Below are 16,046 nucleotides of genomic sequence, written 5' to 3'. Positions count from 1 at the left end.
AACTTCCGTCGGAAAAAATCCATGGATTTTGTTGTCGGAATGTCTGATCGTGTGTACGGGGCAATAGAAGTGCATGTTTTTCTGTTTCAGGGACATTTTTCTTGTTTGCGTATCATGGGACTCAAGAAGTAAGGGAAAAGCTCCCCAATGGTGTCACAGACAGAAGTAAAAACCTGACAGAAATGTTTACTCTAACTCACTCTATCCAAAACGAAGAAAAACTCATCAGTTACAAGTTCAACAAATCTATTCTTATGGAACATATTCATTCATATCATGTATACTGGCAAATAAGAAGAGATTGCTGTGCTATACAGAGCTGTTATGGCGCATTCACACCACAATGCTGTACAGAGCTGGCTTATTAGTTCCTCTCCATGAACAGGCAAGCAATGTCATCTTTGTCTGCTGTGAGGAAGGATATCTTTTTATCCCCATGACTCTTTGATGTGACTCCTTGACTTGATGTGACTCCTTTTGTTTGACTAAACCATACTCCCTATCTTTAAACATCCTAACAGGCTGTAATACAACATGACAAAAGGCTTTGTCAGGTGGATAAAAGATTGTGTGATTGCATCTCAGAAGATCATAACACATGACCAGCTCCACTCAAGCATAATACTTTGGTACAGTATGAGATGCTGTCACTGTAGAATTGATCATTTTAAGTACACAGGGTGTGCACATTGGCTCAGTGCAGGACTACATAGATGTGGAGTGGAGGAAACTGCTTTTGTAGCTTTCTCAAGGTTTTGCTATACCTGGATGGGGCTCTGTAGTTTGGAGATTCCATGGTGTCTTGGGTGGGACGGAATCTCCAACCCTGTGTCTGGATTTTATGGAGGACCAGCAAGTGCTCAGGTGCACACATCCCTTATAATGAAGGTATAGGAATACCTCAGGGCTCCCAGTTGGAGACTGCTCCACCCAGGAGAGGCAGGAGATCTCCAGGAGTCAGAGAGGTGGCACATGGCAGCCAAAGCATGCGTGTCTGCAAGAGACAGTAAACGACTTGAGGACTGAGGCTTGAGAGGAGCTATGTGCATTAGATTGAGAAGAACCCCTATGTGGGAGACATTATCTGTAGGACTTTCATCCTTTTTTTAATAAACATGGGCTGCAAAGCCCTTAAATATGATTCCCGACTGCTGTTAACTACTTGGAAACGCATCTACCACTAGAGCTAATGCTCCCCCATGCTACAACCTCTATATGGACATTAAATGCATTGTACCTGTAGCACCCTGGTCCTAAACAGGGCTGCTAATAAATCTAGTTGTGCTAGGTGGTAGAGCTGCACAATTAATCGTTAAAAAATCGTGATCTCGATTCACCTCCCCTGACGATCTCTCCTGCTGAGTTTGACGATTCTTTCATATAAACAAGTGGAGAGATTATCTGCTCACTCAGCTGTCAAAAGAAAACATCCAGGCATTCTGCCAAGTTTAGAACTTGAAACATTGTATCTAACTTCCTTCTTAGATCAAAGGGATAGAACTTCTCTGTGTAAACAAATAACCTGGGCAATCTGCCAAGCTTTAAACAACCTGTAAATGCAGGAAGTTTAACCACTTAAAGTCTAAATCTTTTTCTGACACTTCTTTCTTAAGTTAAAATCAATATTTTTTGCTAAAAAAAATTACTTGGAACCCTCAAACATTAGAGATAATATATATATATATATATATATATATATATATATATATATATATATATATATATATATATATATATATATATATATATATATATATATATTTATTTATTTATTTATTATAATATTTTATAATATGGAATAAAATGGCAATTGCTGCAATATTTTATGTCGCACTGTATTTGCCCAGCAGTCTTTCAAATGCAATTTTTTGGGAAAAAATACACTTCAATAAATAAAAAAAAAGAAACAGTAAAGTTAGCGCAATTTTTTTTGTTTTAATGTGAAAGATGATGTTACACCGCGAGAATCGTGAGAGAATCGTGATCTATCCTCTAAGCAAAAAAATCGTGATTCTCATTTTAGCCAGAATCGTGCAGCTCTACTAGGTGGTAACTAGTCTGGCTAATTGGTAGTCTTTGATCCACTGATTTCTGTCCTAAGTCCTAAGAGTTAAATTTGTGGTCTCTCTCTCTTCTGTCAATAGGTGGCACTGTTGCTTTTGGCATTAGGATGATGGATTACAGTGAATTCAGTTGATGAGTAAATAATTTGTCCCAGCCAATTAGCAGGAGTTTCTTTTGGCCACTTTGCATGCTGGGATAGGCTATTTATTCAGGAGGAGTCTGGTGATCAGGGTTCTTCCCACCTGGGGCTGCGGTCTGGGTGGATGTGTGTCAAACAGCTCCTGGCTGCTAGGCCTGAAGCCTGAGGCCTATCCAGGAGACTATGTGAGGCCTATCCAGTAATACAAGGGATCCAGTAGTTAGCTGAGAGTGCATGAAGTCTAGTGAGAGACGGCGGGCTGACCTTGAGGCTCTACAGTGGGATTACTGAGAGAGAAGTTGTTGCTATAGGAAACAGCAGTTGCTACAAGATACACCTTGCACCACACCCACTATGCCTAGTAAGCTGCACCCTAAGGAGGAATGTCAGTTCTCCCTGGCTCTGGTTATCACCATCAGGCCCTTGGAAGTCAGGGGGGACCACTACATACCCGATATATATTACACTTACCTGTCTGGAGCTGATAGTTATGGGTTCTTTTAAAACTATCCATATGACACTCTCTAGCAGTGGAGGAACAGTAAGTGACCCTGGGTAGGTCCAGAAATCCATGCAGTCAGGAAATAAACTTGAAGGGTCATAGTTTGTAAAGGAAGACTGTTTGCCCTATTAAATAGACATTCAAGTTGTCATTTGTCACTAAATATACATAAAATATCACTCTATTGCTAAGAACGTAGCATAAGATTATTCATATTTAAAGGAAGTTAACAATTTATGCAAGAGAGATATTTATCACCTACAGTTGTTTACAGTTTCCCAAACAAGAAGGTCTAATTGTTAGTATCCAAGCAATAAAGTATCAATATAACTGCTGTAAGCAATACTCATTCCCAGTGGCTGGTGTTTTTTTTGGGGGGGTATGCGGCAAACAACCAACCCCCCCGGTCGGCCGGCGGCACCTCCCCACCGTTGGTCGGGTCAATCGCACCCACCACCCCCGTGGGTGGTCATTTACCCCATCTGGGTCATGGGCGGGCAGAGCTCCTACGGGCGACAGGCAGCAGGCGGCGGCTTCCATCACGTCTCCTCCTTCCTCCTCCTAGGCGTCCAATGGGATCGCCTATCCTTTCAGCCAATCAGGTGATGGGTCTCAGTACCCACTTTCTGTTTAGGGGGAGGAGGATCAGTGTAACAATATTCATTCGCTATTGTCACACAATTGGGTGGGCTCAGTGCACATTGTGCAGTGCTTTTTTAAGCCTATTAGAGCCTCTGGCTCTCATCACCTGCTTAAAAAAAAAACACCTCACATTGGAATCCTTGTGTCCGGCGCCCTGCATGTAGATTGGGGGCCGGACGCATTGGATAGGTGGGGCGGCGCCCATGCACCCCTAATGAACGGCCGCATTCCCTATATCGCGGGCGTGTGATTGCAGCTTATCCTGCTGGACGTCATATGATGCCCAGTCAGGATAACAGAACCACTTTCCGGCGGTCATTTTACTATATGGTGAATGGGAAATGGTTAAAAAAGAACTAAATTCAACCAAAGCATTATTTTCTATTTGTGGTTAAAATAGGAAAGGGTTAGAACTTAAGTCAGATGTGATTAGCTACTTGTCTCCCCATTGAGGAAATTCACTTTATCATTTTCTATTAGCCCTGGTTAACGTTGTCACCAAAACAGAGAGTGAGAGAAAATCCAAAATGTTACAGATGTCTTTTAAATAGTAATAGATGAGAAACTTCTATGGGGACATTGTTCAGTTGACAACTGTCTGAGGCAAGAGCTCTATTTCTTGTTGTGTTTAAGAACTGCAAGTTGGGGACAAAGAAAGTAATATACTCAAATACCTTTAGCTTTGGAAATAGTTCTTATCTGTCCCAACTTTTTCCAATGCTAAAAAATGAAGTATCTCTCCAGGCAAATATGAATTTTTACACTTTTTTTTATATAAACAAGGCATTACTATTTGTGTATGTCCATTGAATGCTCGTTGATCTCATCATTTTACGTCCACTAGGGTTTACTTGCTGATTCTACCAGTTCTTCACAATGTGGTTTCCTGTGGAGGGCCGACAACACCGCTGAATCTACAGCTGCTTTGTCGGCCATGCACACTGCATCTTCCCAAGATGATTTGGCCATGTGGAGATGTAGTCCTATGACTTTAAAACTAGTACTACAAAAAAGGTGTATGAGTGCTGATTTTAAGGCGGCCATACATGGGTCGAATTTCAAAAGAATTTTCTGTCCAAAATCTTAACTAAGAATTTTCGTTCAAATTTCGCACCATTAGTAAACGGCAGCAATGGCCGATTTTCATGCGGGCATCGAATTTGAGTGATTAGGCATGTTGAAAATTTTTGGAGAAATGAATGACTTTCTAATCAATGATGGGAGAATCATGTGAGACATATAATTGAAAAAGAAGTGCAAATGAGCTATAGAAAAGAAAATTCTTGGAAAGAAAAGAAGATTCCCAGCCACAAAAATATTTTCTGTAGCAACATGAGGTGGAATTGAAGTCTTGGTTGGTCAAATTTCAAAATCAATGGTGACACCATCGGATTACAAATTTCTAATTTACGAAAGAAAATTTGTTCGGAATTCAACCCGTGTATGGCCTGCATTAGGGAACAGCACGAATGGCAGTGCACTGCTATCTCTGTTGTGTAGTCACTATTGGTAAACTCCTTAGCCTTGTTGTCTACTTTAACCATTCCCCAAAGATTTCCCCCTGACTTCCCAGACAGTGGTTTACACTTCCAGTGGGTTAACTAGCTTGAGGTCAGGAGCTAAATAAGTAAGAAAGAAAGGGTCTGTTCTCTAAAGCACAATGCACAGGACATAAACGTTTTATCTTGTATGTACTGTATGTCAATTAAATGTTTGAGGAGAACATTTTTCTGACATGAAATAACTTTAAAACAACCTACTTGTCATCTACACGTCATCAACTCTTCATCAACACAGCATGCCCTGGTCAATGATGTCACAAGGGGAGCAGGGTAACCCAGTGATGTCACCCCTTAGTTTTTTTAGCAGCAGGTGGGAAGCATAGCTGTCAGTTGGTGGGAGCCATCTATTGGGTGCGGACTGTTTTTTTTTTATCTAGCGGGTCAGCTAAGATTAATGCTGGATTTTCTTTGAGGGACATTTATTTTGTTTTTTTCTTTTTTTAATAAAGGACCTGTCAAAAGCTAACTTTTTATTTACTTTGGCTATTTTTTTGGTGAATGAGTAGGGGTACCCCCCCACACACCCACCATACCAGGGTTGTGAGGGAAGAGGCACTTGTTCTTATCTTGAGGACAAGGTGCTTTTGGGAGGGAGTCCCCCCCCATACTGAGGGTATGTGGCCTGGTATGGCTCTGCCCCTCCTTTTCCTGGCCAGCTGGGCTGCATGCTCAGATAAGGGTCTGGTATGGATTTTGGGGAGGAGCGCACAACATTTTTGTTTTATTTTTAGAGTGAGGTTCCCCCCAAAAACCAAACCAGACCAGAAGGGCCTGGCTAGATTGGAGGGGGCATGCTGTTTTTTTTTTTTTTTCATTTTTAATGCTGGCTGTTCTTTTTGTTTTTGTTTTGTTGACTCATGATTGTTAAGGATGCAGTGGGTGCTGGCTCCCTAACAACTGGCTGAAAATTCATAGATTCCTTTAATTTTGCATTTATTTCCTTTAGTAAATTGACTTTAATGCTGTTTTATAGAGGAATTTACTGAGCGTTTTTTTTGCTTTTTGAGGTAAATACTGCATAAAGGGATAGTGAATTGACAATTTCAGAATCCAATGCGATATTTGGTAAAGATATGTGACATTACTCAGATACCGCATGCGATATGCTTTTGTGACTTGAGCCCAGTGTCTCTGAAAAGAACAATATAGAAGAAAAGGTGACTGCACTCCATGCATTGCAGAGGATGAAATACCTTATTCCATAAAATCCATAGAAGGTATCAAAACATAATCGCGATACAACCACGATATAGACAGAGAGCAGCAAGGTTGATGCATTTCACAAAAAACATTGCTTAGTCATAACCCCTAACAGCCCCATATACTCACCTTGCCTGTTCTCGCTGAGCACTTCTAACTCCATTGCAGCAGGCACTGAAATCAGTGGTGGGGGAAATCAGGAGGATCAGTAACCTCACTCCCTCAGTCATATGACAGTGCTTGTGTCTTATGATTGGCTGCTAGCATTGTCACACTCCCCCCGTAACTGTAAGTATTGGTTAGTGCTGCCAATTTGTCCTGCAAGGGCAAGGTGACAGTGTATCTTTATCTCTCTCTCTGCCAATGCCACCATACATTTGTGTAATGTTTAAAAATTGCCAGCTAAAGTCTCTTTAGAAACCGACACTGTTTATCACATTGAAGGATCGTTGAGGAATTGTGGGGCCAAGCTCAACCTCTAAAACTTCTCTCTATACATATTGTCATTATATAATCCATTTCAGTTGCCCAGATTTGAGATTTAGATTACAGTAAAGTATGGTAGAAATGATATGATGCAACAGAAAATATGAATTAAAAGTTTAGATCCTCTGATGACATCTAATATAAAGCCTCAAACAGCTTCTAAATGTAGCAGGCAGCAATATACCTTAGTGTTAATGGCATCAAATGCATCTGTAATTCTCTTCAAGTTTCTGTTATGTTCACCAATCTGAAAAAATAGAAATAAACATAGATGGAAAAAAAAAAGGAAAATTCTAAGCTACATTTAGGGCGATGTTATTGAAACTTTATGAGATGTTTTATGTCAATATTTCTAATGGCATTTATAGATAAGCATACGGAGACTCCAATAATTCATAATCACTAAATATATCAAGCCTTTTACTGCCAAAGGATGTATTCAGCATATAACGGCAGTGATGAAGTCTAAAGCTGTGTGTCTTATGCCTATGACGGCTTGTGTGCGCCATCAGATTCCTGAGCATGTGCAGATGTACCGCAGGACTTTGGAATCAAACAGAGACTTACAGCCCATCCAGAGTTGGAGGCCTAAGCTTGTGGACAGAGCAGCAGTGCTGCAAGTTAAAGCCTGTGAGCTGCTATGGGTATTTGGTTTTGTGGAAGAGGAATGGCAAAATATCCCTGCATGGTTCTGTGAAATTTACATTTAATAAAGGTGGGCAAGAACATGTTGTAGAGCAGTGGCATGCTTAATGCTTCTCGTCTGCACATTCTACTGCGCCATGCTACAATAGAGATGCAGCACCATTGTGGAAGAGTGGTTTTGTTATCAGTGTCTTGGACACAAAATCTGGTAACTGTGTCTCCTACATCACTTTTAATGCCGCGTACACACGACCGGCCTTTCCTGACGGTCTTTCTGACGGAGTTCCGCTGAAACGGACTTGCCTAGAAACGATCACACCAAAGTCCGTTCGTTTAGAACGCGATGGCGTACGGCGGGACTAGAAAAAGGAAGTTCAATTGCCAGTAGCCAATAGCTGCCCTTGCGTTGTTTTTGGTCCATCAGACTAGCATACAGACGAACGGTTTTCCCAATAGGAATTGAGTCCATCGGAAAGATTTGAAACATGTCAGTCAGAATTTCAGAAAGAAAAAGTCCGATGAAGCCCCCACACGATCGGAATGTCCGACGGAATGATTCCGTCTGACCTTTTCTGACGGAAAGTCCGGTCGTGTGTACTCGGCATTAGAGGTCCAGGGTGCATCATACCTTTAAAAACACTGCCACAACACCTAGCCCATCTGGTTTGTTAGCTGCATCAACAAAACTTGAGTACTTTTCTGAGTTCCAGTGGACAAGGTGAAGCTGTAAAATACAAATAATTAAATTGTAAACAAATATGGTTTATAATGGATTCAAATTTTTGTAATTAGTTCAGTCAGTTGTTTAATTGTAACTGTTGGACCAAGAGTAATTTACTTTACACAGCCAGTGTTCTATCAAATAGTGCCCTCTGTCGAAAAATGCCGGCACATGCGCAGTACGGAACGGCACTCCTGCTGATTTCTTGATCAGCTGGCGTGACGTCACCATAGCGCATGTGCACATCGTAGGAGGCATTTTTCGATGGGAGCTAGCATTTGATGGGCAAAATTGAAAGCTATGCAAACAGCGGAGGGAGATCGTAGTTCTCAGATTGTGACTCGCTCTTGCAGAGTGGGTTTCAGGGTGCTCAAGGTCGGGTTTTGTCTGTATTGCAGGGTAGGTTTGGTGTGTTGAACAGCGGGTTTTGCCTGTGTCTAATGGTGGGATGCAACACAGACAAAACCTACCCTGCAACACAGCCACAACCCGCCCAGCAACAGCAAGGCACAATCTGACAACTACGGTCTCCCTCCGCTGTTTGCATAGCTTTCAATCTTGCCTGTCAAATGCTATCTCCCATCGAAAAATGCCTCCTATGATGTGCAAAAGCACGATGGTGACGTGACGCCAGCTGATCGGGAAGTCAGCTGTAGTGCCCTTCCGTACTGCGCATGCACTGGCACTTTTCAACGAAGGGCACTATTCGATATTCCAGCAAACATTATTGTCTTTAGAAAAGATTCTGTAAATAAAAAGGATGAAATGTCTGTACATGTCTGTACATGTCTGTACTGTGGTAGATTAATCATTGAATATAGGTGACAGTTTACATCTACATACAGTCGGTGGCAGTGTACATGTACACTATTATAGCAATTGACAAAAATTAACTATATTAACATGAAATTATGGCCAGCTAACATGTCTGAATTACAACCATACTTTTTGAAATATCTGGATTTGCACTTACCTGGTTTAAAATTTATTTTATTTTGGGTCAATTGTTCCAAGAGCACTGGTATATGTTGTAAAGAGGTTACGCTGGAAAAGGATCTGTGTGGGTTTTAAAGTTTTAAGAGGTCTGTATTCCCCCCCACCTCTCCATCTACACTGCTGGGTACCAAGCAGTCAACAATCTTTCTGTAATACTCTAGTCTTCAAACAATGGCCCTCCAGTTGTTCAGGAACTACAATTCCCATCCTGCCTAGTTATATCTGTGAATGTCAGAGTTTTACAATGCCTCACGGGATGTGTAGTTCTGCAACAGCTGTAGGGCCGTAGTTTGAAAATCTCTGTGTAGGTTGTCGAAGACGGTCTGTAGTACATAGGGCCAAGTGACTTCTTCCCATTTCAGGGAATTCAAGCCTTTCTGGGCTGTCATGCACAGGGAATAGGCTTCTCTCCCATTGAAAAGAGTGGTTTCTCTTTCCCAGTTAGATGCAGATCCATAGACCAAATATCACTAGTAGGGATGAGCCCAATGTTCGAGTCGAACATAAGTTTGACTCAAACATCGGGTGTTCGCCTGTTCGCCGAATAGCAAACAATTTGGGGTGTTTGCGGCAAATTCGAAAGCCGCGGAACACCCTTTTTAAAGCCTATGGGAGAAATCAAAAGTGATAATTTTAAAGGCTTATATGCATGGTATTGTCATAAAAAGTGTTTGGGGACCTGGGTCCTGCCCCAGGGGACATGGATCAATGCAAAAAAAGTTTTAAAAACTGACGTTTTTTCAGGAGCAGTGATTTTATTAATGCTTAAAGTGAAACAATAAAAGTGAAATATTCCTTTAAATTTCGTACCTTGGGGGTGTCTATAGTATGCCTGTAAAGTGGCGCATGTTTCTTGTGTTTACAACTGTCCCTGCACAAAATGACATTTCTAAAGGAAAAAAAGTCATTTAAAACTACTGCAGCTGTAATGAATTGTCGGTCCTGGCAATACACATGAAAGTCATTTAAAAAAATGGCATGGGATTCCCCCACAGTGCATTATCAGGCCCTTTGGGTCTGGTTTGAATATTAAGGGGAAACCCGAACCAAAATTAAAAAAAAAAATTGTGTGGGGGTCCCCCAAATTCCATACCAGGCCTCATATATTAAGGGGAACCCCGCGTCAAAATTAAAAAAAAATGGCATGGGGGTCCCCCTCAAAATCCATACCTGACCCTTTAGGTCTGGTATGGATTTTAAGGGGAACCCCACGCCAAAATTTTTTTTAAAAAATGGCGTGGGAGTCCCCCCAAAAATCCATACCAGACCCTTATCGGAGCACGCAACCTGGCAGGCTGCAGGAAAAGAGGGGGGACAAGAGAGCGCACCTCCTCCTGAACTGTACCAGGCCACATGCCCTCAACATAGGGAGGGTGCTTTGGGGTAGCCCCCAAAGCACCTTGTCCCCATGTCCCCCTTGCCTGGTGGTTGTGGGGGTCTGTGGGCAGCAGGCTTATTGGAATCTGAAAGCCCCCTTTAACTAGGAGACCCCCAGATCCCAGCCTCCCCCCTGTGTGAAATGGTAATGGGGTACAAATGTACCCCTACCATTTCACAAAAAAAGTGTGAGAATGGTAAAAATGACATGACACGGCTTGGAACAAGTCCTTTATTAAAAAATAAAAATGTCCCACGAAGTCCATTCATCTTCTTCTTCTCTCGCTATGACGGACCGAAAAAAAAAAAAAAAGCACACCGCCACGATCCGCCTCCATGGGAGGCACCAGCCGTAATGACCGGCCTCTCAGGTGACAGTCCTTTTATAACCGAGGGAGGGGCCACACGGTGACGTCCCCGGGTGACCCCGCCCACCTCTGACACATGGGGACATCCTTATGGCTTCCCCGTAGCGTCAGAGGGGAGCGGGGCCGCCCGGTGACGTAACCGGGTGACCCCGCCCCCTCTGACGCTGCGGGAAAGCCAAAGGAAGAGTTATACTCAGTTGCTGCTTGCTTATAAACATACTCTTTACTGTACAAGTAACATAGCTTACTGGTATGTAAACAAAAGTCCAAAAGGGATGTACATCCTTTTCCAACACGCAATGTTTCCTTTTAGGATAATCTTCCTCCTCACTTCATAGGCAAACAGTCTGCTTGCCTCCCAATCTCTTCCAAGGAGGAGTCCCGCTCTCACCGAATGGAAGCTTTAACAATTACAATTTAACAATTTTTTTTTGCCATTCAGCACAAAAGAACAATAAATGTCAAGCCACCACTGTACCCCCAGAGAGTCAGCACTGGGTGGCAGTTTAGAGCCAAAGCGAGGCTCCTCTTCAGTGCCGTTTATATGTGCTAAGGTTTGTATGTGTCTGTTAGACCTTTGGTTGTGGCACAGTTGTATGTGTGCTGTGTACAGGGGGGAGTAGACACCGGTTTTAACCATGCCAAGCAATTTGGCCACACCCATAATTCTGCTATTTTGGATCATTTTTGTGGGGGGGTGACGGACTGAGGGGGGGGGGACGAGCGGAGAGCCGCTGACTTTAAGTCAGCGGCTCTCTGCTCGGGGAGCTGAGAGTACTGAGCCAGCGGCGATGTTAAGTCACTCGGTTCTCAGTGTAGAGGCACCGGGGGACAGATGAAGCATCGGACCGATGATGTATCCACCTAGGTAAGTATGAATGTGCAATAAAAAAAGAAAAAAAAAACTTCTAAAATACTTCTCTTTTAAAAGTTGCTTTAACAATGTGAAATTGGGTTTTAAGCTTGCAGAACCATGGACCTGTATTTTCTTACCTCAGCTGCATAATCTGTACCATTCACCTTATGTTCAGCTCCATAATCATCACACGGCCCCCAGTGAAAATGCAGCTGGCGTAGTCTGTAGGTTCCATGAAGTGGTCCACCACTCAACACTAAAAGGAGATGATGAAAAACATTTTTTCACTATACATTTATATATTTGTTAACGAAATCTGTATAGTTAAACGTTTTTTTTATATGTGAATCTAATCACTAAAATATTGTATAAGCTTTAACATATTAACGTGATCTCAAAAGTGGTTTCAATATTTTTTTTAATTAGGAGCTAAAATTAAAATAATACCTGGTCACTCCCTTGCATACAGCTTGCTTGTCACGCAGTACTGCCACTAAAGGCTTCTTGAGCCCCTACAGGAAAAGAGAGCCTTGACTGATGGGGGCATGGCCAGGTGCCGGACAAGGTGGTTGAGTGGTCACCAAGTATTGGTTGAACGATGGGGGATGGGCTGGGCCTGAGCTCAGAAAAGTTTTGCCCCAGGAAATTCTGGGTCTTTTGAGGAACGTGGCTGGAAGAGCTGCCCACCCTCCCGCCCCTTTTTCTTATGGTATGTCACAGCTTGCTGCGGTTTCTTGACCTTGCCAGCATAAAAGTTGCTGTAATGGGCTATGCCCTTGACGGAAATTGGAAGTAGGCTGTCTGTGAAGCACTTATGATGAGGACAGGCCCCCTTTTGGAATTGTGTGCTCATAGTACAACTGTGACTGGCACCGGTTTAAAAGTGTTCACATGTTATGTGTTGGCATTTAAATAAAGCTGTGGCCTTGCCCTTTCCAACCTAATGGTTGTAAATGTGTATATTTAAATGGGGTGAGGGGGCAAGGGTGAGGGTTTCTATCCATTTATGTTACATTTGATTTGTACCTGGGCCCATTGTGCCTCAGCAGTCATGGGTGTCAATCTATATGCTGCTGTGTAGAGGATTGCATGTGGCATAAAACATGTTTAATAATTTATTGATGAATACCTAGCAGCATCGATTGGTTTATTTCAGCTACCTTTTTTCAGCAAGTTTTTACTTTTATCTATTTTATCTTACTTGCTGTTTGGGTTTCTTGTGGCGAGAATCTCTCTAGCTCCCTCTCTCAATAATTTCATAAGGAAGTGAGGGGCACAGAGAACAATAAAAATTTCTAACCATTTCCATTCCATCCAGTGGTTGGATATTATTGGAGTCTTTCTACATAGACCCTTTCATCATATGGAAATATTTCTAGAACGTGCCCTTCAATACACCAAGTTCAGGGATGCCAACCAAAAAGAAAAAAAAATTGTCACTTGTTTTGGAAAGTGGAATCAAATATATAGATCAATTGGTCTTTTTTTTCCTTTTAGTATCATTTATTCGCAAAATAGTATTTAAATTGACAATGTAAGACTTTGTACTGCATATCTGAAATGTATAACTTTATCAACTGCTTTCTAAAAAAAGGACAGAAAATAACTTACACTAATTTACTCTTTAAATGCTATGTTTTAAAGCGGGGGTCCACCTATCTATCGTTTTTTTTTTTTTTTGAGTTCATTCACAAACTTTTCTTCTCAGCATTACATACTCACATATTGTGTGTAATATGTCCGCCTGTGTCAGATTTCGTCAGAAAGAATAACTTATATTATTCACTGCAGGCGGTTTCCATCTTCATTGTGGGCATTTGAAGCCCACAAGCATTTATTTCCTGGATGTGGTGAATGCTGTGCTCCCAGCATTCACCACCCGTTCCCGCACATGCTCAGTGGCATCCTGGGAAGCCTGAGACTAGCTCCCAGGAGTCTGGGAGAGGCTAGAAACACGCCTAATCCCACGGGAGGAGAACCAGGAAGTGCAAAGAAGAATAGAAAAATAAAAGGTAATTACGGCGATTTAAATTTTTTTAAACAGCATGTCAGCATCTAGGCAAGGAAGAGAATACATACAGATATTGTTCAAAATTTGGGTGGAACCCCGCTTTAACTATTTGAAAAGCAACACATATAGCAGCAAAGCACTGTGAGACTTTCCTTATGCCCAACAGTGTTTTGCCGCTGAGTGTATGTGTTGCTTTTATGATGGAATGATAAAAGGGGGCACTAATTGGGGCCCCCATTCTTGAGACTGTGGCCTCCCCAGCCCAATTTATAGTATTAGCTATTTTTCTTGTTAAGAGTATAGGCAGTGGTATAGGGAGTACTGTCTCTTTAAATGCTTTAAATGAGCTATTCCATTGGGATTCAGTGGGAACACCTGCAAAATTCTGGAATTCCAGGGATAACTGATAGAAAGAGCTGCAGAGGCTGGGACTTCCTTTTTGACCCGTCCAGCTGAAGAAGCTAGCTGACCCTGTGTGTGAGCTCCCTGTGCAGCAGAAGAACTGTGTACCTGTCATGAAGTCCCTGGTCTGCCATGTCTTGGAAAAGGCAGGTGAAGAGGGAGGGGAGGAATGGCTGTAGGTGCCAAAAGGGGGAGCACAGTGCACAGAGAAGAGGACCGAGGCGCAGTATCCCTCTGGAGTGGCAAGTACAGGCTGCAGAGGTGAGGGGAGAAAAGCGCTCACTGCTGAGCGGGGGAGATGAAGAAGACGGAAGAGTGACAGGGCAAAGTCACCGAGCTAGAAAGAAGACATGGACATATTCACTGTCTCCAGCCAGAAGGGGTGGAAGAAGGGGCAGAGCTAGGCGCCCTGCTGCGAGTGGAGAGAGAGGGCGGCTGCCTTCTCCACCTGATGCATACGACACAGTAAGGTCTCCCCAGCTGACAGGTGGGAGTAGAGAAGAGAGGAGCAGTGTGAATGGATCAAGGCAAATGCAGCAAGTGCTTGGCCCTGTAGAGGCGCAGGAGGCAGCAAATCAGCATGTAACAGTTAACCCCTCAGCGCCTTCTGAGTTATCACATTGCTTTTCACTATTTCAGTTAATTAGATATCTCTCCTCTTAAGAGGGTTTTCACACCGAGCCTCTGGGTGGCGTCGGCGGTAAAGCGGCGCTATTTTTAGCGCTGCTTACCGTCATTTTAGCAGCGCTATTCGGCCACTAGCAGGGCAGTTTTAACCCCACGCTGGCGGCCGAAAAGGGGTTAAATCCTCCCGCAAAAAAAAAGCCGCCGGAGCGACGTTTTGCCGGCGGTATCGCAGCGCTGCCCTATTGACTTCAATGGGGAGCAGCGGTGGAGGAGCGGTAAACACACCGCTCCTGCACCGCTCCAAGGAAGCTGCTGGCAAGACTTTTCCTGACGTCCTGCCAGCACACCGCTCCAGTGTGAAAGCCCTCGGGCTTTCACAAAGAATTTGTAGACAAAGCAGATAGGAAAGGGAGGAGAAACAGAAGGAGGATAGGCATAGGCCGATCCCCAGGTCTTTTTTTAATTGGCTGCAAGCTTATTGAATTTTTTCTAGCGTTATGACTGAGAAATGCCCAGAGCTTTGTGGTGGGTTATTCCAGCACTTAAATCATGTGCTGGAGGCGTACAAGAATTTTGGTGTTTTAGGGTTTGTGCTCATATGACGAGTCTTTCAGGCAGAAAGTCTCCATTCACCCAGTTCTTAAGTGGGGAATGAAAGTAGTGGGGCTGTGGCTAAATTTTATCCTGCCCCCTAAACAAAGAATGTTTAAACAGCCTGCAGTTAACCCCATGAGTTTGGCTTACAGAAGGGGCTACTGTTTTGCATTCAATGAAAGCCAATGACATTGGGGTGTTTCGTGTTAGTATAAGCATGAATGTGCTTACTGTTCTGGGGCACACCCAGTGGTTAAATGTTTTAAGAAAACTGCTGGAGCGGGAACCAGTCAAGTGCAAAGGGATCATTTTCCTAAAAGCCTACACGCCAGTGAGGCTGGAGAAAATGCGACTGTGGCTGGATCGGTACCCAGACAGGGAGAAGGCTCTCTTTCTCATTGAAGGATTTGATAAGGGTTTTACATTACCTTCTTTTTCAGGAGAGGGATGCATGATTGTAAATAACCTAAAATCAGTGCAGCTTTTTCCGCAAGTTGTAAGAATGTTTTTTTATAAAGAAATAGCAGAAGTACAGGTTGAGGGTCCTTTCCAGTCACCTCCTTTTGATAATTTCTGCATCTCCCCTTTGGGAGTTGTGCCGAAGCGAGAGCCGAATGAGTTTTGCATAATACATCACTTGTCGTTCCCAAAGGTGATTCTCTGAATGATGAGCTGGATGATGCGCTGTGTTCAGTGTCCTATTCGACTTTTGAGGATGCAATTGTCAAGATTAGGTCCTTTGGCCATGGGGCTCAGCTGGCCAAAGCCGATATCAAATTGGCATTTCTTCTGTTGCCAATCTCCCCATCGGCTTTTAACTCTTTAGGTCTTTACTTTGAGGAATGTTATTTTTT

The 16,046-nt window shown here is 43.0% G+C and overlaps 1 protein-coding gene across 1 annotated transcript in view; it reads right to left on the bottom strand.

Annotated features, from left to right (window-relative positions):
* LOC141145322 (carbonic anhydrase 13-like) overlaps positions 1 to 16,046 on the bottom strand; it is a 116,102-nt gene that overhangs the window by 32,730 nt on the left and 67,326 nt on the right. The window contains exons 3-6 of the mRNA XM_073631899.1: positions 11,696 to 11,814; positions 7,869 to 7,964; positions 6,780 to 6,842; positions 2,675 to 2,830 (exon numbers count right to left, since the gene is read on the bottom strand). Of these exons, the coding sequence (XP_073488000.1) occupies positions 2,675 to 2,830; positions 6,780 to 6,842; positions 7,869 to 7,964; positions 11,696 to 11,814 (434 nt within the window). The remainder of the gene's footprint in view (positions 1 to 2,674; positions 2,831 to 6,779; positions 6,843 to 7,868; positions 7,965 to 11,695; positions 11,815 to 16,046) is intronic.

This window comes from Aquarana catesbeiana, linkage group LG05 (assembly GCF_042186555.1).
Source record: "Aquarana catesbeiana isolate 2022-GZ linkage group LG05, ASM4218655v1, whole genome shotgun sequence".
NCBI lineage: Eukaryota > Metazoa > Chordata > Amphibia > Anura > Ranidae > Aquarana > Aquarana catesbeiana.
The sequence above is the reverse complement of the archived record's forward strand: the minus strand, read 5'-3'. Positions and strand labels throughout refer to the sequence as shown.